This window comes from Numida meleagris, chromosome 11, assembly GCF_002078875.1.
Source record: "Numida meleagris isolate 19003 breed g44 Domestic line chromosome 11, NumMel1.0, whole genome shotgun sequence".
Classification (NCBI taxonomy): Eukaryota; Metazoa; Chordata; class Aves; order Galliformes; family Numididae; genus Numida; species Numida meleagris.
This window is the reverse complement of record NC_034419.1, coordinates 16,427,473-16,451,202: the sequence shown is the minus strand read 5'-3', so window position 1 is coordinate 16,451,202 and position 23,730 is coordinate 16,427,473. Positions and strand designations below refer to the sequence as shown.

The window sequence follows — 23,730 nt, the reverse complement described above, 5'->3', positions numbered from 1 at the left end:
CCCGCACGGCGCAGCCGGCGCGGGGAGGAGGAGGCGGAGGAGGAGGGAGGGCGCCGGGCTGCGCCGCGCTGCTAGTCTGGAGCGGAGCTGGCAGCGGCAGGAGCGGCGGCGGCGCGGGGGTGAGGAGCAGCCGGAGCCCGCCGGCCGGAGGCAGCCCCGTGCCCGTCCTCCTCTCTCCCCCCGTCCCCTCCGCCCGCCCTCCTCCCTCGCGGCTTTCTTTGTGCGCAGGGCAGGGGCGGCCCCGATCCATGGTCATGGGCGACAAGAAGAGCCCGACCAGGTGAGCTGGGGGGCGCGGGGGCGGGCGGGGAGCGGCGCCTAAGATGGAGGGAGCGCGGGGAGGGAGGAAGGGACGGGGCCCGGCGCGGCGCTGCCGTGTGCGGGGATGGCGGCGGTAGGCCCCGCGCTGCGGGCGCGTGGGGCGGGGGGAGCGGCGGCGGCGGAGGGGCGCCCTAAGATGGAGGGAGGGAGTGCGGGAGGGGCGGCCCGGCCTCGCCTCGGCGCCAGGTGCGGGACTCGGGCGGGAGGCGGCTAAGATGGAGGGAGCGCGGAGCGAGGGGAGGAGGAGGAGGAGGAGGAGGAGAAGAAGAAGAAGTGTGCGCGGCTCTCCCCGCCGGTGCCGGGCTGATCTGGTGTGAGAGCAGCAGCCATGGCGGCTCGGCTCGCACACGCACTCCCGCCCCGCACACTCACTTCTCCCAGACAAAGGGAGATTTAACAAGGTGGAGGCGGCGGGCGGGCGCCGAACACGCCTCCCGGCCTTCCAACTCTCCGCCACGCCGCCCCTCCGAAAAAGGAGGGCGAGGGGGAGACGGCCCCCGCTCGCCGCTGCCCCCGCCCCGGGGCTCGGGGCGGCCCTCTCGGCGGGGCCGGGGCAGCGCGGCGCGGCCCTCCCGGGGAGCGGGGCCGCAGCTCCGGGCTCGGGCCGCGCTGGGGAGCGGTGGGGTGAGCGGAGAAAGCGCTGGGTTTCAGGGCTCTGTAATATGGTTTCTAATGTGTGTGTTTTCTTTCTCTCCTCCTCCTCTCTCTCTCTCTCTCCTCCTCCCGCTGCTTTTCTCCTCCTCCCCAAACGCACGCATACACACACACACGCACACACACACACACACACACCACTTCTCTCTCCCTCCTCCAGGCCGAAGAGGCAAGCCAAACCTGCGGCCGACGAAGGCTTTTGGGATTGTAGCGTGTGCACCTTCAGGAACAGTGCCGAAGCCTTCAAATGCAGCATCTGCGATGTCCGGAAAGGCACCTCGACCAGGTACGCCGCGCCTCTCCGGATGGCGTTTCTTTGCGCTGAGTGGCTGGCTTTCGCTGCTCCCTGATACCGGTTGTGTGCAGCCCCCCCCACGATGTGCTCCAGCTGTCCCCATTTGAAATAGTGTGGTCTTTAAAAATTCTCTTTCAAGCGCTTAATTAGCCCCAGGAAGCGTGCTCTGTGGCTGTGGCAGCGACCTGAATCTTTTTGTTCTCTGCTTTTCTGATGCTGTTTTGAGAAAGAGCTCTTAAAGCTCTGCAGGCAGCCAGGAGCGTTCAGATGGTGTTTTAGGGCAGATGGCTTTTTGGGGAGACGTACCTGTGTGTTGTGCTGGAGTGACAATAACTGGGGCTTGGGGAGCGAGGAGGGCAGCAGCTGGGACTGGAGATGTCACCAGAATGCAGCTCCCACTGTGAAGTGTTGATCTCTGCCTGTTGTCACCTGGAAGGAGTCAGCTGCTGTGGGGATGGAGTACATTTCAGAGTGCTTGAGCTGTCAGCTCTTTGACTGCCTTCTGCTGAGTAACTTTGTGTGGTTGTCAAGCTGACATGGAGTGGTTAACTGAACTCCCAAACCCCCCGGATTGTACTCTGCCAGTTAGTTGGTTCAGAAAGTTTGTTCTGGAAGGACCAGTTGTTGCTAAAACAGGCACGTGGTGCTCTTCTTCTGTTTTGTCGTACAGTGTTGTCTCCTGATTGCCTTTTCATAAATGTGCACGTCCCAAATTTGGTTTGCATTACCCCTCTCCATCAAGGCAGCGGTCTATCAGATGTGCCTTGTGACAAGCATCGTCCTTTTCCTTCTTAGGATGCTTTGGGGTGCTGCCGTGGGCAGGCTGTTCTTGTGAGCTGGTTGTCTTGATGGGATCGACAAAGGAAATTAAGGTGTTGTTGGTTGCTGTTTGCCTGTGCTTTAAGCAGTGTGAGGTGGCGGTGTTTTTAATGGGAAGCATGCTTTTGGGCCATCGAAGCTCTCTGAGTTGCAGTTGTAGGACGTGGTATTCACTGCGCATTGATTACAAGTAGCCCTTGTTACAAAAACGTGCCGAGGTGCTGAACGTTAAAGTTCTTTCATGTCGTTGAATGCGGTCCAGCTCTCGGGACAGCAGCGCTCTGTACGTGCATAGATCTGATTCTTCTCTAGCTTTGTTCAATCTTGTTTTGTCATGTAGCTGAACCTTCAAAGCATGCTTGGGTGCTGTGGGTTTCTCTTCTCCTGGTTTTACCTTGATGCAGGTAAAACACGTCGGTCCTGCAGCTCCTGGTGCAAACTGTGCTGCTCCAGCGCGGCGCGGAGCCCTGCAGCCACCGAGAGCGCTCACAGCGTAACGTGGAGCATGTGCAGAGTGTTTGTAGGAGGGGAGTCCTGATGAGATGTAGGAGTCCACACGGAGCGTGGCTGCTATCGTACCGGGCCGTTTTCATTTGGCCACCATACTGACGCTCGTTTGGAGAGCAGGAGCTTTATTTTTTTTTTCTTCTTTTTAAACGAGAAATTTCAAAAGGTTTGTTGAGATAGTAAGAAGGTTTTGTCTTCTAAAGGGCTCTTCAGAGGGAAAGCAATTGATGGTTCGTGTTAACAACTACAGCCTTACTTGCAGATGTGATCCGCGGGTCTGCAATGCTGTATGTCTGTTTAGTTTTTTATAGACACTTATGAATGGCTTCTAATTTTAATTCATTTAATTCATCAGCTTTCTATTCATTTTTGCCGCTTATTAAATTGCTTTTGTTTGTAGAATTTGAGAAAGTATTTTAAATACTCAATGGACCATCATGCCTTCTTGCATATTTATATCAGTTATGAATAAATACCAAGTTCACTCACAACATTCAGTTGTATGATGGGAAGGGCGGGGGCCGGAGCGCTTTGTTGTGGTGCTGCTCTGACTGTTACTGTGTGTGATGAACAAGTCGATGGCTGGGAAATTCATCAGGATTTTTTAAATGAATGACTGATGTAAGGAAACCTTGTGAGTTATGATTGATAATTTATTACCTGAAACACGATGAGCTTGACTTCTAAGTTGTAATTTGACAAGTTGATGACGCTTATCCCCATCTGCCTTGCATCGTTAAGGCTCACTTTGATAACGTTTATCAGAAACTTACCAAATGCATTTTCTAAAAAAACTCAAGTGAAAGAAGAACATCACAGATGTGATGAGGCAGCTTGTTTTCATCAGATCTTAGTGGGAAATTACAGGATGCCCAGCATTTCTTTGAAGATCTGATACGACCTGTTCCTCCCCCATAGAATCAGTTCTTTGCTGTAGAATTTTGGCTGACAAATATTCTCCTACCTGAGAACTAGTTTGGCTGTTAGCTAATTCTTACCATGTGTCTGTGTTCTCAGGCTTGATCTCTGTGGTGTGGGTGGGAGGGGGGGCTGGCAGCCTTGATGACTTAGACATCCTCAGCTCCAACTATCCCCTTTCCATAGGGTCTCAGAAAAGGAGCTTTAATTACAGTAAGAAAATGCAGAGCGCTTGCGCAAAGATCATTCTAAGCCTGTAGTGCTTACTTGAGTATTGGATTTGATATAGGGTGTCACTGACTCACTTTCCCCAACTCTGTTCTTGCTTTTTATGGTTAAACTTAACTTCTCTGTGCTCTGGCAAGCGTGTTGAGTGTGGAGCACACTGAGTTTTCCTGAAGCGTCCCTTCTGTGAGGACAGCAGCAAAGACGCAGGCTGTGTTCAGCGCCGCAGCATCCAGTTCAGTGAGGTGACAGTTTAATTAGCTAGCTTGGGGATGAGTAATGGCAACGTGCTTGCTGGGCGTTGCAATCATTTTCTTTCCTGGAGGTTTCTGCATTGGTGCAGTGGCTCGGGAGCTGCTGCTGTCACCGCTTCCACGTGTGTGCCGTGCTGCTCGGGTGGGTGCTCTGCTGGAGGCCGTCCACCCCTGAACTCAGAGGGATGGAATTAAACTGCTGCCGGGAGCTGTGCTCCGCTAACATGCATTCCTTTCCAGTGCCCGTTACTAGTTCAACATGGAAAGAAAGTTTACTTTGGATTTCTTGAGCATGTTAGGTGTTTGGCCTTGTATTCCCTGTTAAGGGGTGCTGTATGTCCCTGTGTGAGGCATCATGACATTCTCGCTCTCCTTACCCGTTCTTTTTCTTTTGGTTCAGGTATGTCACGTTCCTCTGCACTTCTTGGAGCTGCCGCTCTCCTCCAGGTGTGGCTGCACAGAGTTTGCTTTAAGGCTTTGCTGTGGAGTAGGACGTTCCTCTATTTCACAGAGAGAGCTACTGTTTTCTGATGTTTTCCTTTTGGTAAACATGTCAGCAGCAGAGGTGGAAGCCTCTCTGTTCCTATTTGTCGGACTTTGGGATAAGCACTTTCACTGTCTGAACCTCGTGTCCTTTATTGTACGTGTGCCTTGATTACAGAGAAATGCTTTGAAAATCATCACCTGAAGTTGTGCGAGCAGCAATTAGATGTCTGACTTGCAAATTAAAAAAAAAAAAGACTTTTTAATAGAAAGACAAGCTGCAGTGTCTATGTCCTCTGGAAGGCATACATTTAGTAATAAGCATTTCTGTGTATTTGCTGCTAGTATCTGTGTGTACCCAGAGCACATGGTTTGGGGATTGCATGGGCTGGATTGAATATACATTTCATTGTGGAACACTCCAGGAGTTTACGCTGTTGGGTTTTCATTCTTCTGCCATCCCTGTTTTTGGGAGGCCAAGCTGAACTTATTCAGCGCCACTTCAAAATGAATTTTGTCTCGTGTGGAACAGGTGTCTGGATGCTGCCCTTCGTTTCCCATCACTTCTCCAGGAGCTTGCTTTGCATGCCTGCAGTAGCTGTGCTCACACCTTGCAGGATGTAAGCTGCTGCTGTGCCCCGTTGCCAAGTGCTCTCCCGCTCTGTACCCGGGCTGGGCTGACCAGAATAGACACCAGATAGCCCTGCTATTCCTGGAATGAGGAATCGCTTCTGATCCTGACCTCTGCAGAACTGATGCATGCCCTGCTTATTTGCTGCCTATTAGCAGGGCCGCTCTTTTAAAAATGCTTGCTGGTGTGTAGTTGTGGTGTAGTGGTTTTCATTCAGTCCTTTAATGTTAAATATCTTTCACCCACATTAGGGTGGGCTTTATTTTGTCATCCTATCTGGCCTTTTAAGTGGGTTATTCTCTATGAAAATTGAGTATCTGCCTCTTCTGGAGAAAAGCTGCTGGGAGGGAACTTGGTGCTTCTGCTCTAGAATATTAGCTTTGCTAATTAGCTGTTTGGGACTGTGGTGAAATCATCTCTGCTTGTCCCATTGGTGGCTGAAGTTCAGTGGCAGCCCAGTGGTGATAGGGTCTGTGTGAGCCCGGAGCCCTGTGGGTGTCCCTGCACCTCGTGGGTCTGGGGCCGTGTCCCCTCGGGGGCTGACTGCTGCTGGTGGGTGAGATCAGCATCATTCTGCCTCGGCTGTTTCAGTTGCTGGAATTCACGATATGTGTTTGGTAAATGTTTGTCCACATGCAAGGAGTTCTTCAGACCTCAGTTTTCTCGTATCTTATTTACCAGCACTGTCCGAAACTGATTGGCTGTTACTTTCTGAATGTGTAGGTGAAGTGCACTTTTACTGGGTTTGGCAAACCCTCTGTGATGTGGGAGCTAAAAATAGGAGGAGCCTTCTGCGAATTTAGCATTTTACAAGCAGAAAATGCTGATTGTTCACAGCAAGACCTGAGTTCTCAGGCTGTGGTTTGGTGATACACCGCTTGGCTTTGTGACTTAGATTGTTGGACCTCAAATGCATCAGCCAGCATCAGTTATAAACTGTTACTGGTACAGATCCAGCTGCTGTTTTAACCAGCCTAGAGTTGGTCTGTTAGGCTCCGTCTGAGCGGATGAAGCTCATCAGCTGCAGATCATCCATTATCTGTCATCCTGGTGCAAGCACAAAACTGGCATAGGATCAGGCTCCTGTGCTTTGGCAGCTGGGAAGGAGTGAGAGCCGTGTCCTGGTTTGCTCTTTGCTGGTGTTTGGGTCTGGCATTAATGATCTGGTTACTCCGATCCCAGATTTTTCTCTTGGGCTTCAGCACCTCTGGGTTCATTCCACGCAGGGAGGATCCTCTGTTGATGTGTAGCATCTTGGGATGAGCTCTGAGCTATAGTCTTCGCATCTGGGTACCTGAGGTGCTGTGGGTGACAAACGCAGTAGGTGCTGTGTTAGCTGCTGGGGCTCCCTTTTCTTCTACCACTTTTGCTTCTGAAGATCTTAGTGAGGAATTTTAACTATACCTATTGTGATGCTTTTGTATTAGGGAAGGAAGAAAACATGTGTAACAGCATAGTAAAGTCTTCAGTGTGGATGAAGCGTAATGTAGCTTTCACGCAGAATGCCTGTTTGGGTTAAATGATTGCAGATGGGAGGGTTTAAAGATCTATCCCTAATTTCTGCTGGAGATGGTGTAAAGGTCTGGCTGATAAACTGCGGCACTGAGCGTGTTAATCTGTCTCTGATAACACCCAGTGTGGGTATTATTTATTTTCTCCTTCCTCTATAGGCTGCTTTTTTTGGAGACAGGAATCCAAGTCAAAGCATGCATGTGCATGTAGGAGGAGAGAGCACGCGGCTCTGTTACTGCTGGGATCTCTGGGACACTGGGCTCCTTCTCTGCAGGTCCACATGGACAACTTGTAGGCAGAAGAATGCAGGGTGACTCGCTGCATGCCTTCCTTACATTGAGCAGATTGTTTCACGCTCCTGTCAGCTGCCCATGGAAGGGCTGTACGTCTGCAAGTTCGGTGTGGGGGGTTTTGTGCCCTGGTGTGGCTTCATCAAGCACACAGAACCTTGTCTGAACTGGAAATAGAAAAGCTTTTGTACAGGGTAGCACTGAGGAAGTGGTGGATACAAAGAGCGGTTCTCTGTGGACACCTTTGACTCGTGCAAGATCGTGACTTACTGTCTTGTGCTGCGTGTTAATGTTCCCAGCAACCCTCGGAGCTGCAGAGCTCTATTGGGGCTGAATTATTAGGTCTGTGCAAACAATGCGTGTGACCCACCGCCCCTGAGGGATGAAAGGTGTCAGGCAATGTGCTGAGGGCTAGATGAGTTATTTTGGTTGGCTCACTCCAGCTTTTGTGCTTGGATGCCTCTGCCATAACTCCAGGCTAGTTGGCTGCAGGCTATGAATCAGGTGTCCGCTCTGCTCTACGAGCAGGAATTGCATGGCTTTGCTGTTGCTGTTCTCTTGCTGCAGTGCTGCTCCTCTTCTCCCTGCTTCCAGGCTTGCAAGGGCAGGCAGTGGCGTCCATTGGTAAGAATCAAAGTTGTTGCCTGCGCACAAATATGACAGTGGGATGGGAAACAGACTTGGCAGCATACTCCTGTGTTAGTTGGGCAAAGGACGTGCTCTCAGCGTTCTCCATTACGTGCAGGTCTTTTTGTCTGTGTGATCCTTCCTACCAGGAAACCCACTGACCTATTTTGTGGGCTTTCAGATGGTTCTGTAGGTTAGTGGGTTTCAGTTCCACAATGTAGGTCACTTGGAAGGTGCGCCAGAGTTTCGTAATGCAGCTCTGACCTGAAATCAGATTCACACGCACTACAGATGTGGCTGCGTCCTGCGGCTGTGCTTTCATCTCTTTGCAATGCTCTCCTTCCCAAGGCAGAAGGAGAAATTTGGGCATTTCCAGAGGGAGGTGAACATGCAGGAGGGCTTAGGAGCATTTACACAGTGTGCATGTTTCAGACAGGTGAGGGCACATTGCCCTTATTTGCTGCTTTGTCTTAATTAAAGACGCAGTTTAAAAAAAAAAAAAAGAAAGCAAACTACACATATTGAAAATTGCATCCATGCTGTAAGCAGATGTCAGGATTACAGAAGTAAGGTGACAATGCCCATGTTCTACGTGTGCAGGTTCCTCTTGGAGGTTCCACGTGCTAAATACTTAGATTTCCTTTCTATCAACCAGGAATCCATTTAAACTTCTAGTTCCGTCTGGAGGTACGGCCAAACCCTTGGTGTTGTTCTGCCCATAAGCCAGCTGCTAATTAGGAGCGTGTTCTTTGTAGCAGAGCGCTAATTGGGATGCTAACAAATTCGCTGTCAGCTGAGCGTTGGAAGTGGTGTGACACCGAGCGGCTCGGCCATAAGGCATTGCTGCTTGCTGGCCTGCTCGCTAGCTGGGGGCCTGCGGAGGGGTACATCTGGGACCCTGCTTATTTTGTATTACCAGGCCCTGCTGGAAGAGCATGGGAAGAAGGGTACAGACTTGAAGCACGGATCCGAGTGCAGGTGTGCGGCTGTGAGGAGCGCGTTGCCTGGCTCGAGGCGCTGCCCCGCGGTTGTGGAGCAGCCTGTGCTGCAGGGCTCAGGCAGAGACACGAGTAGCTGCGTGCCACTGAAGCCTTCTGATTCCTGAATTGATTTTAACTGCCTGACGGCTGCACGTCCCGAAGCCCACACTTCGCAGCAATTTGCTGAGAGCTGAGACGTGCCATATTTAAGCAAGCACAGCGTATGCTTTATGTCGCTTGCTATATGGAGGTGCAAACTTCCAAAAAAACCGATCTGCAGCTTAATGTCTGAGTATGTCCGGGAGCTGCAGGAACTCCAGCTTCAGGATCATGTCTGGTTGGTTGTCTTCAACTCCAGTGGCAGTAAACCAAGCCGTTTTTGGGTTCTGTTTAGGGGTAAACAAGGAGTAAATGTTTGGACGTGTTTCCCGAAGCAGAGTGCTCTTTGGGATCTCCGAGTGATGATGGATTGCCTGTAACACGCAGAGGTGCTAAGTGAGACAAAATATCTCGCTGAGATAAAGCTGCCTACTTCAGATTTATATTGTTGAGTAGACAAACGTGAGACTGATTATAATCTTGAAATACTTTTCCTGAGCTAAATTATTTTTGTGCGGGTGGAACGACGTCTGGGTAATTCATGTGCAATTTAACACAGCCAAATCACAGAGGTGGATGGAAGATGCAGAAGTGCTGTGTGAGGAAGGTGGCCGGAGCACTGCGGCGTTTGTGGGGAGCGTGGGTTAGTGGGGAAGCTGTTAATTGAATAGGATTCCTCTTTTTTTTTTTTTTCTTCATGTTATTGTGGATGTAGTAGAGAAATACACAAAGGATGTGTGTCATCTGTGGTGGAGGCACCATCCCTGGGGGTGTCCAGGGAACGTGCAGCTGTGGCTCTGAGGGACACAGTTCTGGGCACGGTGATTCTGGGCTTGGGGATCTTAGAGATCTTTGCCAGCTTTAATGGTTCTGCAATTCTGTTTGCAGCTGCCAGTGGGGATGTAGCACTGGGGTGACCTGAGCCTGTGTAAAAGGAGCTGGGAGTCACCTTTAGGAAATAAGCTTGCTGAATGTCCTCAGGCTGCCATTCTTTATTCTGCCTGGTTGTATTTGCTGTCTGCTTGAGCTTGCCCAGGGAATTTATGCCTGTGCTAGGTGCTTCATCCACACCTGCTAAGGAGCTGTTGCAATAGGGTTCTGCTGTTGTCTGGGAAGTGAAATACTGAGAGAACAGGGACATCTAAAAGTGTCTGTGCTTTGCCTTATTGTTACAAGGAAATAAGTGGGACTAATTTAGCTAGGATACACCTTCTGCAGCAACACTGCTGTAGTTGATGAGAATGGTGTTTTATGATTCAATCAAATATCACGTGGTGTGAAATTGTCAGCGTCCCTGGCATGGCAGGTGTCACTGAGGGGCTGTACCTTGCACGACTGTTGTGATCCTGGCTGGGGAGAGATGGTCGCTGGGAAATGGGCAGTGTGCTCAGCCAGCTGTAATGGGAATGGGCGTAGAGCTATGGGGGACAGAGCTGCACTCCTAAAAGCTGCCCTCCCGTTATTTATTAGTTCTTATTATGGTATATGGCTCAAATTGTTGGCAGTTTTTCCAGTGGATGGTTTTGGTCTTTAGAAACACCAAAATGTCTGTGGGGCAAAAAATCCTTGGGTCGATGGGATTTCTGCCACACTCAGCAGTGGGCTCCAGTATCAGTGGAGAAGTTCATCCCTAAAGCACCAAGAGGGATGGACTCAGCAGTGGGAAGGATGCACTCTCATCCATTTCTTCCTCCATGTGTAACTTTTGTGTTCCTGTGGCATGCCAGGCTGCAAGGAGTCCCTGCATGTGTCTGCTCCCTGCAGCAGGAGCTGGATGGGCTTTCCTGGGGCCCTGGTGACAGTGTCACCGTGTCTGGCAGTGGTATTGAGAAGTGTTGCTCAGAGGGACGGGGCACATACAGCTTGCGGGGGGCTACATTCATTTTTAGAGAATTCAGGTGGAATGGCACAGCTGTGTTACCGAAGGCATGAGGTTGTTAGAGCTGCCTAGTTGGACATGTGGGATAGCAGTGAGGAACATGCTTCAGCAGGGGTGTGGGAACGTAGTACTCTGGGAGCAATTAAGAATCATTAATTAGAAGCACTTGTTGCCGGATGTGACTCAAGTTGGTTACAAGTTGCTTCACTCTGAAGGTCAGCAGGATCTCTGCATTCAGATGGGTGTTCTGGTGTTCCTGAGGCTGGGGGCTCTCTGTGGGGATGGGTGGCAATGCTAGAGTGCCAGCTGGGACGTCTGCAGGTTCATTAGCTCATTTATTTACTGTTACAGCTTGAAAGCATCTCTATGAGATGAGACCATGCATTTACATGCAGAAGTTCAGACCTAGGAGTGCCACTTCTTGATTCCTCGGTTGTATCTCCGGGTTGAAGCACACTGGGAATTTACACGGCTGCGCTGAGTCTGCTATTACTCAGCCAGCACTCAAAGTGATAGTGAAACTGCATCACAAACAACAGCTTCCTGACCTGTGTGAAGAGGCTGACGTTTTTTTCCAGTTATGCATTAGCCAGCAGATACGAAGTCAGCAATGCAGCGTGGCAGAACATCCATGTGCGTGCCAGGTACCTGCTCTGCAGGCACACGGATGTCAAGCAAGGCACGGAAAACTGCACAATAAGGGACCTGCTGCTTTTCTGTACCAGTTCTCAGTCTTTTCCTGAGGGATAAAAGCTTGCACTTGCTCATGTCTAAAAGCCTTCCACAGGCACGAGCGCTGTGGTTTCCTTGTTGTGTTTTGTTACATGAAGGCACACAGCATAAGGAAATGCCTGTTTAGGCATGGGTGTGGGAACGTGGAATGCTGCTGTAAGAAATGAGCTTAATAGCAGTTGGTGACTGTATTTCTGAATGGGCTAGCATTGAAATGTCACGGTGGTTCGACAGGTAGGTGACACATGCGGAGACGGTGACCTTCTGTTGTTTGCGACCTTCTGTAGTTTGCAGCGTGCTCTTCTGAATCATGTCCAGGGGCTGCAGAAGTCAGGGCAGCACTTTGCTGGCAATTGCAAGAGCAGGATCAGGCCTCTGATGCTGATTCCTGTGGAGAAAGGGAGTAAGCTGGCATTAAACTGAAGGTATCTTTTGTGGTCTTGCTTTGTTCTAGGAGCACTTTTTTTCCCCTCAGGGATCTTTCTTTTTTTTTTTTTTAATAGCTTTTAAAAAAGAGAAGAATGAATTGTGTTGTATGAAGCCCTAAATGAAGCTCCAGGGACAAATTATGTTAAGCAGAGAAGCCCTTTGGATTTCTCATTGCCTCGGTCATCCCGTTGCCCTCTGAAGTTTGAACAGTGCTGAGACGGATGAAACTTTGGATTTTATCGTTTTAGTATTTATATACACGTCAGAGATGGTAATCAAACCAAGGCCGAACAGCTTCTTGTTACTCCGTGGGAGGAAACAAAATTCTCAGTCCAGTATATTCATGAAATATTGCAGGGCCATAATTCTTGATGAGTCTCATCTGTCCAAAGTTTATTCTTTCTGCTGCCGGCTGAGAGAAGTTCTTGGTTTTGGTGTTAGTGCACAAATACAGCTGTCCTCTTCCACCTGTGCTCACGTGGACCAACAAGACAACGTTCCTTCTGCTGAGCTGTGTCTGTGCCATTGCTCATGGAGCTGGCAGGTGAGTTTTAGCTTCAGCAGCTCCAAGTAAGGCTCCTCTTGGAAGAATTTCTGGCTCAAGGCAGAAGAAGTTTTCCTACCCGTCCTGAGCTGCTGGGACTATTGTGTTTTTTGAAATCCCATTCATTTCTTCACAAAACTTTTGCAAGTACGGCTTGAATCGTGTATAGCCTGAAGAATATCCTGGGGATAAAGAGGCTTAAATAATCTTTACTTGGGCTGCTCTGGTGTGTAGCTTATATTGTGCTGAGTATATGGAAAGGACTGGTTTTCTTCATGCTTTACTGTAAGAATTCTCCCAGTCTGAAGCTGAACTCTTAGCTTAGTGAAATTTAGTGTGCTAAATTAAGCAAGACGTGCAAACGTGTTTTGGCTTAAAGTTTTCATAGGTGAATGCAAGTGTTGTGGGTCTCACCTTTCAAGCAGTTGTCAGTTATACTAACTAAAGTCTTACAAGTCACATGAAATCCTATTGTAAGGAAAAAGGTTTCTGACTAATAATACATGAGCTGATAAACAACTTTGTTTCACTAGATTTCTGAAAAAACATCCCACGTCTTCTGTGGTTGTTAGCAGAGAGAACAAAAATGAGAACGATGTATCAACATTACTTTTACTAGAAAGACACTGATATTCTCCTAAAAATTCAGTGCTGACTTCCAGCTCATGGGCGTAAAGATGAGTGTAAAACTGAGCTTCTTATTCTGCAGAATGTAAGTTCTTATGCTCAAAACGGGCAGCAAAAACAATCCCATGAAAATCAATTAGAATAATAGAGTACAGCCATTGCAAAATAGCATTACAATAGTTAAGTAATTATCCCACTGCATGACTTAGCAAGAGGGATAAATAATGCATGCAGAATTGTGTTGGAGTTTGCAGGGGAGGTGGGTGCTGGCAGCGTGGGGGAAAGGGCGCAGATGGAGCTCCTGCCAGGGCAGGTCTGATGGGCTGGAGCCTCGTCGTGCCTTGAGAGGGGGCAAAATAGACGGTTTTCTACTTTTTTTATGCTCATTTTGAAGTAACTTTCAGGAAGAAATCTTTCTTCGCTGTGTTAGCGGATGAACTCATAGTGATACGTTTTTTCCTCCTTGGTGTGGCATGTTGGAGAGAAAACACGCTTAGGGAAGTTGCGTGAGGCTTCATGTGTGACTGCCCCAGGACGTGCTCAGGTTGGTCCAGCAGCTGCTCTGGCCCCAGAGGGAGGGATGGAGTGGTGGCCACTGGGTCTGGGGGCACAGTGTTTGTGAAAGGCGATGTGCTCCTTCCTCGCTGGGAGGTGGTCCCATCCATGTGATGCTCAGCTGCTCCAGTTGCAGGAAGAGGCAGTGAGCGAGGCCACTGCATGGCTCTGTGAAGGGGCAGGGACTTGGTGGCACATGGAGGCGTTGCGATGACAGGCCAGGAGGCTGAGCTGCCAGGACAGGGTATGGCTGCTGGCTGGTGCCGTCCCAGGCCATAGGGCAGCACTCCTGGTGCCCTTCCCATTCTCCTCCCTGATGCCCTTCTCAGCGCAGGACCGAACCAAGAATCCTGCTCAGTTTGGGTGTTATTTGCTTTTGCGTTGCAGAAGTTTTCCTTTATTGTGTAACGGTGGGTACTACATGAAACAGCTCTTCAGGCTGAGGCTAATGAGCGTTTGTGTAGTTGCTCTTTTGAATAGAAATTTCAGGGAAATTGTGCAACGCCTTTGTGTTATACATTGCTAGTAAAGCTCTGACAGCCTCTCACCACTTGCGTTGTGGGGAAGCTGAAATGGTCATTGAGATTTCCCCAGTAGTTGCTGTTCTGTGACGAGCTCACATGTGAATGTCCTGAGCACGCAGTGATCAGAATGCCGAGCTGCTGCTGTAACGCTGAAGGAGTCTGATAAAAGGTTGGTGTAATTGTGCCACTCGCTCGCTTTAGTTGTCTAAAGCCTTGCACCCTACTCCAAATATTAGTTAATTAAAAAAGAGAATAATGATCCTGGTGCATAACTTGATAAAGGTTTCTAAAACTGGCGCCTTAACAAATGTATCGATCGATTATTTAGAAAGTAATTCCCATGTCTTAAAAGAGCGGCTTAGTATTGAGATGTGCTGCTGCTGCTGGGTGCGCTGAGCGCCTGCCCTCCAGTTCTGCTCTGCGTGGGTTCCCTGTGTCAGTTTGTTCAATATTCGCTGCCACTGACCTTGGATAATTAAGAAGTCTGCTGTTTGGAGGAGATAAATGCCGCTTATGTTTGGCACATGACTGATTAGCTCAGCTGTGGAAGTGTAGCTTCTGTGCTGCTGGCAGGATGGATGCTGCCCTGCAAAACTCCACGTCCCTCTGTGCTCTGGTGCTGAAGCTGTGGGTGGAGGCCTCCCTGGGCTCCAGCACCTGAACCATTTGCCATGGGCCTGCTTTCTCACTCAAGATACCATGCTATGCTTGCTCTGGCTATAGCGTTCAGGGATAAAAGTGGCTAGTAAGTTGCTTTTTTTTTTTCCTGGTCTCTTCTTACTGATAGAATAAAACCATCTTAGTAGCAGCAAAGCAAATTGAAGAATAGCTTTAAAAATACAGCCGCATCCATGCCAGAGCGTTTTAGCTGGTGTCAACTTCCTTTAAGCTCTTGAGAGACAGAGCAGTGGTGGCAAGTGGTGTTCTGCTGGGCTGCTTTGTTTGCACCCAGCGGGGCATCGTCCCTGGTGGGATCTCTGGGTGCGGACGTCCCGGAGGATCGGGGATGACATGTGCTTCTTACGGACTCTGCTTGTGAAGCCAAATCTGTAGCCTTGAAAATCTGGAGGACTTTGTAATCTTCCCCCCTGCAAGGGTATTATTTATTTGGGAAATTGCATAATGCCTGTTATGCAAGCAGTCTCTTTTCGGCGACTGTCTAAAGTGTATTGTAGAAAAAAGTGGGCTTATTGTATGTTAAATTCAGGCTTCGAGTGGCACGAAGTAGATCCCACAACTGAAGTGTTTTAATGAAGAGAGGCTTTAACGAAGGTTGCATTCTATTTATAACAGGAGCGAGGCAGAGCCGAGCGCAGCTCTCACAAACACTCACACCTGTTTTCACAAAGAAGTTCAATTCCCACCGTGCATCCAGTTCTGAGAAATAGCGATTAAGTGCACGGACTGTGTTGCAGATGAAATCAGCACAGACCTATTCAACTGATCTATGGTTTTTTTTTCCCGGAATATTTTTAGTAAGCAAAATCTGAGGTGAAGTGTACGCATACCTCACTTTACAGCATCTTGCTTAAGGATTTGCTGCTTACCCTGAGTTCTGTGCGTTCAGACTAGGTTCTCCTTCAGTCTATCTGTTTAGCTCTGAGTGCTTTCTTTAATGGGGTATGTCCAAGTAGAAGACTCACTCGAACACAAGAGGCGTAAGATGAAGCTGTTGTCACAGCCACTGCCTTTTTCCTGTGCGTTGCTGTCTACTGAGAGCTTTTCAAACTTGCCTCCAGGACAGAAGACCTGTTCTGCCCAATTCTGTCGTTGGAATCTGTCTTATTAAAGCAGCAGATGAGTGTGCTTGTGAAACCACTCTGGTGGTTTTGTTTGTTTATACAGCAGTAAAAAAAAAAAAAAAAAGTAAGTTGTGGAAGCACGAGTCCTGCATTTCCAGTGGGCTCTGTGCATAGGCATGCTCTGCTGCTCTCTGACAGGCCGGCTTCGTGAGACTTGGCTGTGTAATGCTCTCTTCAGAGTCTTATTTTCAGGTATTTTATCTAGCTACAGGAGAGTGGCAGGGTGTGGGTGCCTGCCATGCTTGTCTGGAGGGCTGCGGCGTGCTGGGGCACTGCTGCAGCAGGTGGGATGGAGAAGTGGCGAACTTGTGTTGTGGAACTGCCTTTCCTTTAACGTCTTATCCTGGCTCCCAGTGTGAGAGCTGCAGGGTATTAAGGAGCCAGCTTGCTGGTGTTTGTGCGCACTGTGGAGGGGTTTGGTGATGATGGGTTCCGTGTGGGAGATGGAAAGCTGTTGCTGAGCCTGCAGGTGTACCTACAGCACGAGGTGCAGCCGTGGTGCGGAGCTGCTGTTGGCGATGATGAGGACAGGAGCGCTGGGTGGGAGCTTTTGAGATCAGGACCGTAAACCTGGATTTACACCTTCATGCGAGCATGCGGCTCCCAGAGGAAATAAAGCAGATCTGTGCTGTGTCAGAAAGCTGCCTTACAGTGGAAATCCCCACGGAAAAGCTCTATCAGCACGGCAAAATGAGCACGCTTGTTTACAAAGGGCGTTTGTGGCCAGGCTTCCTGCTGCAAACACGCGTGCCTGGAGGTTCAGCCCCAGCCCCGCAGGACCTCCACGTTGTGCCGGGCAGGAGGAGCCTGCTGGCAGGGATGGGCTGAGGGCCGAGCCTCAGCTGGGACGACAGACCATCTGAAACACTGGGAAGTGTCTGTCATATCCACAGCAACCTCGGGCGTCTGGAGGTTTGGGGATGGCATATAAACGTATGTTTTAAGCAGCTCTGAGATGACGTCTCACCCTTTCGGGTCTTTCCCCAGGCTGGGAGGAGCAGTTCCCAGCAGCAGCAGCAGGAGCCAGCCAGCTGCGGGGTGCATGTAGGTGTTGGCTGGAGCTGCTCGCCCGGCACTGAGCAGCACACAGCCAGCTCTCTAGGGCTGCTGCTGCAGGGGGAAGGAGCTGCGTAAACAGGGAAGCTACGAAGTAAACGGGCACCAACCCAAAGCCGGCCCCTGCGTGTCCCAGGGCAGCGAGGCAGCGGATTCTGAGTTACACTGTCTGCTGCTGAAGTGAACACGTGTAGGAAAGCTCTCTGCTTTTGTGCTTGTGCCGTAGTGGTTGTTTCAGTTCATCTTTTTGTAATACTCGCAAGGTGGTTTGTTTTGAGGAAACTTGTCTGGAAAGCTCACGGTTCTTGAAGTTGTTACTGCAGTATTTACTGTAAGTGGCTGCTTCAGCCTTTTTGACTTCGTGTGCCCCCAGCGTTCCTAGTAGAGGTGATGATTTTCAAGCAGCAAACTTAAAGCTACCCCACTTGCTAAGTTCCTGCTGAACCTTTAAAGAGTTCTGGGCTCTGGATCCACGTGTCAGGGCGCTGCTGTCCCTGTCCCAGCACAAAAGCCTTCTGTTGGTGGGATCCCACAGCTTGCTCCTGCTCGGAGCCACCCCAGCGATTAACAAAGGACAAGATAAGGAGGAAATATTTTGTGTTTTTCTTCTTGATGGTTGTTGCATCGTTGTGCCGATGCAGGAGGCTTTGGCTCTTTTTTTCTCCCTGGCTTTGGTGCGGTGTGTGGGTACGCACTCCTAGGAGGTAGCTGCTAAGGCAGTCCGTGCTGTTGTGTGCGTTGCGTTTGAGTAAGAACATGCTTCTGTTTTTAGCTTGCTTTTACTTGGAATAAACAATTAGCCACACAAATACAGGAAGAAATTAGAAGAGGAAGCAATGTGAGATGGTAGTATCTCACTGACTCATTTCTGCGAATCTGTAGCAACGAGTAATTTCTGTAATCTAGTAGATGTGCGTCTCTGATGTGGTGTGATCTTGAGGATTGGAAGACCTCTATGTATTTTCTTCTACTGTAGTCATCCTGGGGCAAGTCACTGCCACAGCTTCCCCATCGCTACGTGGAAACGAACCAAACTGATAAATAGAGGTGGTGCTGAGCTGCCTGGGTGGTGTGCTGCGGGAATACACCTGAAGCACCAACCCAGCCCCATGCGACTGCTCAGTGATGGTTTTCAAGACTTCCATTTAGTAGTTCTGGTGTTGTGTTTGGTGTTGTAAAATAAGAAGTATGTGTTCATCAGCAGCAAAATAGTCTTATAACACTGCCTAAAAGTTCCTATGCTTAGCTATAGAGTTGGGAACCGTTTATCTTTTACTGAGAATTCTCAAAAATCTGTAGTCTGACATCAAATATAGTGTAGAAAATCCTGGTGTGTGGTACAGCATGTGGGGTCTGAGGGGTTGGGAAGGATGCACTGTGCTTGGACTTTCTGTTGTGCATCACTGTATGGGGGAAGTGAAACTTCAGAGGTACTTTGTGCGTTCTTCCATTTCTAAGAAAGCTCTCCCTGGCACATCTGTACTTCATTCATCTACAAACCAGTTTTGCTTTCACTGCCCTTCTTCGTTAGGAACAACGTTAAATGTGCGCCTATCTGCTAATTGCACATTGCTGCTGTTTCCTTCTAAACAAAGTGAACCCCAGAATTTCCACTTGCAGGTCCAGCCCGGAGCTCCAGCAGCACGCTGAGCGTTGTCACTGCTCTTGCTGTGCATGCTCTCCTCTCAGCGGGCGACCACAGCACTTGTGTATGCATCTCCTCCTCCTGCAGCTCTGTGCAGCTGCTGGCAGTGCCCTGGGCTCGGTGCGTCCGCGCTCAGCTGCTGCCTTGCATCAGGCTGCCAGTTCCCCACGCGCTGTGGGTCGGGCACGCGGCCAAGGGCAGCTCTGTGCCGGCAGGGAGAAAGCATCAGGAATCCCAATAATGCACGCAGCAGTCCCCGTGCTGCTCGGTCAGTGGAGACGGAGCGAGTGAGCTGTGGAGAGATTGTGGGTATTAAGTGGGATGGGTAATGAAAGGCTGCTCGGGCACTGATGGGAGGCTCTTTAAATGGAAAATGACTTTAAGTGATGGTGCCGGGCTGGTCGTGGTGATTTGCAGCTGGCGCTGGTTCCTGGCTGAGCTGGTAGCTTTCAACAGTGATAACTGCTGCTGTGTGATGGAGCACCAGGATTGTTTTGGAGAATTCAAAGAAAGAACTTCCAACAGAGCTTGCTCTCTTTCCCTCCTTGGAGCTCGGAAGGGGGTCAAGTGATTGTGTTTCTGTATGTTCGTGTGGGTCTGTTTTATACAAATAAACGTTAGGCGAGGAAGAGCTGAAATGAAGTCAGTTCCTCCAGCCCGGGAGCAACAATTCTGAAAGCCAAGGTGGTGCTCCTGGGGCTGTGCATTGCTGATTTGCCTGATGCAGAAGCAGCAGCAGAGCTGCAGCTGGGGGCTCCCTGGGCTTCCCCAGCAGAGTGCTGTGCTCAGGCACAAGGGTCTTTGCTCAACTGTCTGTGTTCTGCTCTCATTATGTATCTCATGACAAGAAATAAAGCTCTAAGGCACATGGTTGCCTTCTAAAAAGGCATGCCAACGTGCGTCCTTGTCTCAGAGCATCTGGTGTTCCATGCAGTGTTAGGAGGGCACGCTGCTCCACTGGGCAGGGAGCTTTCCTCTCGGACCACAGGCAGCAACCGTTTCTGTTCAGAGTGTGCTGTGGCAGAGCTCAGCTTCTCTCATGAGGTAAAGCCTTCCTGATGTAGCTGAATTAAAATCCCTGCCTTGCTCACTTGGCTCCTTTTCATGGCATCCCTGGAGATTTAGGGCCAACAGAGACTGTTCAGCATCTGCTGTAGAACAGGTAGCGTCTCATCTTGCTGCTGTGTGAATTGAGCCTGGCTGGTAAATGATAGAGAAGTCTTTTTTTCCCCAAGCATACGGAGTGCTGCCGTGCCACAGGCACAGCACGATCTCACACCAATGAACTCGTACATCCCTGCGCTGCAGGTAGCTCTGCAACACGGGGACTCCAGAGAAATGGCTCAGCTGCTGTAAGCACAGAGCTATCAGCCTTCGTGCTGCCAGTGCACCTTGCTGCGGGATGGGAAGTTGGGGACTGTTTGCTTTCCACGGGATTATACACAGCTGAATAAAGACTCCAACAGGAAGCAGCATTCAAGGAATTGTTTTGTTGTAAATCTCAGTACTTTATTGCACGCATTGTGGTTGCTGCCAGCTTTATGAACTGTTTTCCAATTTTTGCTAGTGAGAGTAGCTTATTTCTGACATGCGAGTGAAATCGCTTTGGTTTTATCATCCTTTGGGTGATAGCAGGCGAGTAAATTTTGTGCTGGGATCAGTGAATTTTCCCCAACAATTTTGGAAGTGGTAAATCATGGATCATTTGGTAGCTTTGCAGTGAGGTGTGTCTGTGGATGGAGGTGCCAGAAGCAGCAGTGCCGCAGCTTTTGCAGTTCTGGTGACCGAAGAACATAGCCTAAGGAAAATGAGTCAGTAATCTGAGGGCCATCTTCTCAGGTTCAGGCTTGATTGTGTCTTTACATTTATGGTGCATCTGGATTTGTATAAACTTGGTTGTGGGTTTTGTATGTAGTAGCTCAGTTTTCCTACTGCTGTAGAACTTCTTCCCTGCAGAGACAATACAAGTGAAGTTGTTGCAGAAGGAGGGTTTTTGCTCTCTCAAAGTGCAGTTTTGCAGAGGACCTTGTGAGGATGGCTCATCACTCCTGAGTGCGGCAGGAGCTCTCCTTGTGCTAGGGTTTGTGAGCTCTGTCCCCTGGTGTCACCAGGGCGAGCTGTAAGGGTGCATCTCCAGTGAGAAATACTCCAGCCATTCCCCAGACATCCCCACCCTCTGACTTTATCCTCACAGTGTGATTCGTGTGCTGATACTCCTGCTATTGAGCTCCTTCTCCAGCTGGTGAGCATCGTGATTTGTAAATATGCCCAAATAGTAAGGAAAAAACCAGTGCTGAAGCTCCTGGTGAGATGTAAGAATTGCATATTCCTGCAGGCATCACCGAAAGAGCCTCTGACGCCGTGGAGTGACGGATGGGCAGCGACCAGGCAGCTTCCAGTAAATGCTTTCTCCAGTAGTGCTTGCGTTTAATTTAATAACCTTTTAATTCTTAATTTAAGGACGAGAAAAAAAAAATGGGAGGGGGGTTGCTAAGCCCGTCCTGTGAAGCCTTAGCTTCACATCTGTGCCCTTTGCTGTGGAGCACGCAGGAGTCACTGGGGGTTTGCTGGAAGCTCTCCATAGGAGGCCTTGCGTTTTTAAGTGGACTCTGTGTGTTCCGTGGCGAACAATGGTTTTGTTTGTGTGAAGTCATTATTTTCTTTCTCTTTTCTCTTTCCAAAATATTCAGACCTAACGCTGACAGTCCTGCGAAACACTTTGCTGTGTCCTCGTGTGTACGGCTCGTAGCAAACCTGTCCTTTCCGCTGACACAGATGTCTCTTGCCCATGAAAAAGCCAAAGCTGCCACCCAAAGTTAGATCTTCCTTGGGTTAGCTTCTTTATTTTTAAACAGCTACTTCAAGCAGTCAGTGCTGAAGGGAAACTCCCTTCTTTCAACAGAATACTACTCGGTCACGTGTTTTTTGCTGTTTGACCTTTTGTTCTTGCTGTCCTGTGGTCTTGTATTACATGGGGAACTTCAGGTGTCTGTATGCAGCTCCCGTGGTGCAGTTGTACACTAAGGGCCATTTGTCCATTTGTCTCTTCTCTTGTTGCTGAGACAGACTGTGTGGTCACCACAGGTGAGCTGGAAGACATGCGTGCACGGAGGAGTGCTCACCCCATCATGTTTATGGCTTAATTTCTCTAAAGCTTTGGTTCTTCTAGGTGTAACATTCCGTAAAGGAGGTGATTTTATTCTTTTTGTTGGGTTGGTTCCTAGACTCCCTTTGCAGAATTTCTCAGAAGTGGGATTACTGTACCATTGTTCTGGCACTAGTGGTTTCATAAACACATCAATACTTTCAGTCCCGTTTTTCCTTTGAGCGTAGACACACTCGTGTTCCTGGGATTATTAAAATAATCATGTACTTCAACTTTACACTGCGCTGCATATGAAACAGATTTCCTCAAAAGAAGCGGAGAGCCTCTCAGAGGTCTGCTGTATCACCGCTTGCATCAAAGCTCGAACAGCATGAAATTACCCAAATCCTCAGTACTTCATGTTACATGAGGCTTTTGACTCTGAAATCCCACTTGATGCTACTTTCATTCTTCTGATAACAGAGTTGTAGGAGAGTAAGAGCAATTATAATTAGATCCACATTGCTGGGATTGCCGGAGTCCCCGTGTGTGCTGCTGTGGCTGTAAAGCAGGCTGCGGTTTCCACGCCGTGTCTTCGGGAGATGGGTGGCTTGCGTTGTCTTGAGAAAACAGGATCAGAGAAATCTCGACCAGATACAGAAATCAGGGTCACGTGACAAACACGGTGAGACTTATCCTCCTTTATCCCTCTGCAAATCCAGCTCCGAGTAAACAGCACATGTTGAACGTGTGGTGTGATCTGTGCCCTGTGCTTGTGCTCTGTTTTCAGCCCTGAAACGGGTTTTCAAAGGCGAGCTTGCAGATCTGGAAGGAAGTGCCTGGGGAGATGGTTGGCAGAGCCTTAGAAGCATGGTGCTTTCTTGCTTTGAGAACACAGCAGCATGTGGGGAGGCCTTGGTGGAAGGGCTGGCACTTGGGGGTGCTTCCTGCGGGTCACGCACCGTGTCACTTAATGGGACAGTCCCAGGGTACGGCGCAGCTCTGTTAGGGGAGGGGTAGGGCGGTCCTCTCTGCAGTCAGGAGTGCAACTCGATGCTCCTTACAGGGCCCTTCCAACTTGGGATGTTCTGTGGTAGCAGGGAGTATCTGGGTGCCGAAATCACTCTCTAAATAGCCAAATACGTTCAGCTTTCTCGTAAGTCATGATTTCTTTGCTGCCAGTAGCTGCTCCTGTGATGTCAGCTGCAGTCGAACACTATAACTAATGCGAAGCAATTTGAATGCACTTTTGAAAGCATGGTTTGATTTAGTTTAATTGTGCTTAGTTTTGGGGTGGGAGAAGACAGTCCTTGTCACTGGATTCTGAAAACATGGGCAGTGTTCATTTATGTCACATTGGGTTTGCACCTTTACGGCTCAGTCTTTACCCAGCCTGTTACCTTAATTATGGGGAAATTGTCCAAGCAAAGCCTGACGTAATGCCAGGTAATGGGAAACCATCCTGTCCCAGGTGCTTATATTGAAAAATTTGTTCTTAGGCTCAGCTGTTGCCATCACTGCAGCAATTTTGGCCTTTTTGTTGCTGGTGTGGAACTTGGGTGTGTTTGGGACCACTACACAGTGTTACATCACTTCAAAGACATTCATTTTGGAGACTGGGATTTGCTGGCTGTGTTGCGTGCACGGTGACCTTAGGCTAAATGATGAGATACGTATTGGTGTGCTGCTTAGAAGAGGCTGAGGTGAGGTTTGATTTTTGTCACCTGAATATGTTCATGGTTAGTATGCTTTGTTCTAATGTTACAGACAGCAAGCTGGTGAGCAGATTTGGGATAAAATGGTTAATGCTCGTTTCTGAGGTTCTGCTGTACAGAAAATCTGGAAGAGGCTTTAAGTTCCTGTTCAGGTTATTCTGCTGAAATGATATATGAAGATAATAATGGTGTACTTGAGTTGAAGCATTCTCTTCGGAGAGTGCCAAAAAAAAAAAAAAGTGCCAGATGGGAACAGAATTAGGGTCAGGGACATTCAGCCACATTGTAATGTTCGGAAAAAGGCAAAAAAGGAATTAAAAAAAAAAAAAAGTGGCAAAAAAGTGTTCCTTCTGTTTTTACGACTTCACATTCGGGGGGCGGGGGGGGATGCTAAATTGTGATAGCCCACGTGGGAACAGGGCTTTGTTCTCCCCACTGATGTTCCATCCCTGCTCACACTCAGGGAGGCGAGCAGAGCGGCGCTCGGTGCGGCTGTCACCCAGCAGTGCTGCTGCTCCTGGA

At 49.2% G+C, this 23,730-nt stretch overlaps 1 protein-coding gene across 2 annotated transcripts in view; it reads left to right on the top strand.

Moving 5' to 3' along the window:
* The window catches only part of RYBP (RING1 and YY1 binding protein), a 34,421-nt gene continuing 10,712 nt past the window's right edge, over positions 22-23,730 (top strand). The window contains exons 1-2 of one of the 2 annotated variants that reach the window (XM_021409611.1): positions 22-280; positions 1,136-1,261. In XM_021409611.1, the coding sequence (XP_021265286.1) occupies positions 249-280; positions 1,136-1,261 (158 nt within the window). In that variant the 5' untranslated portion in view covers positions 22-248. Of the gene's footprint in view, positions 281-309; positions 395-1,135; positions 1,262-23,730 lie in introns of those variants that run through there. The other variant, XM_021409610.1, reaches the window with a different exon arrangement.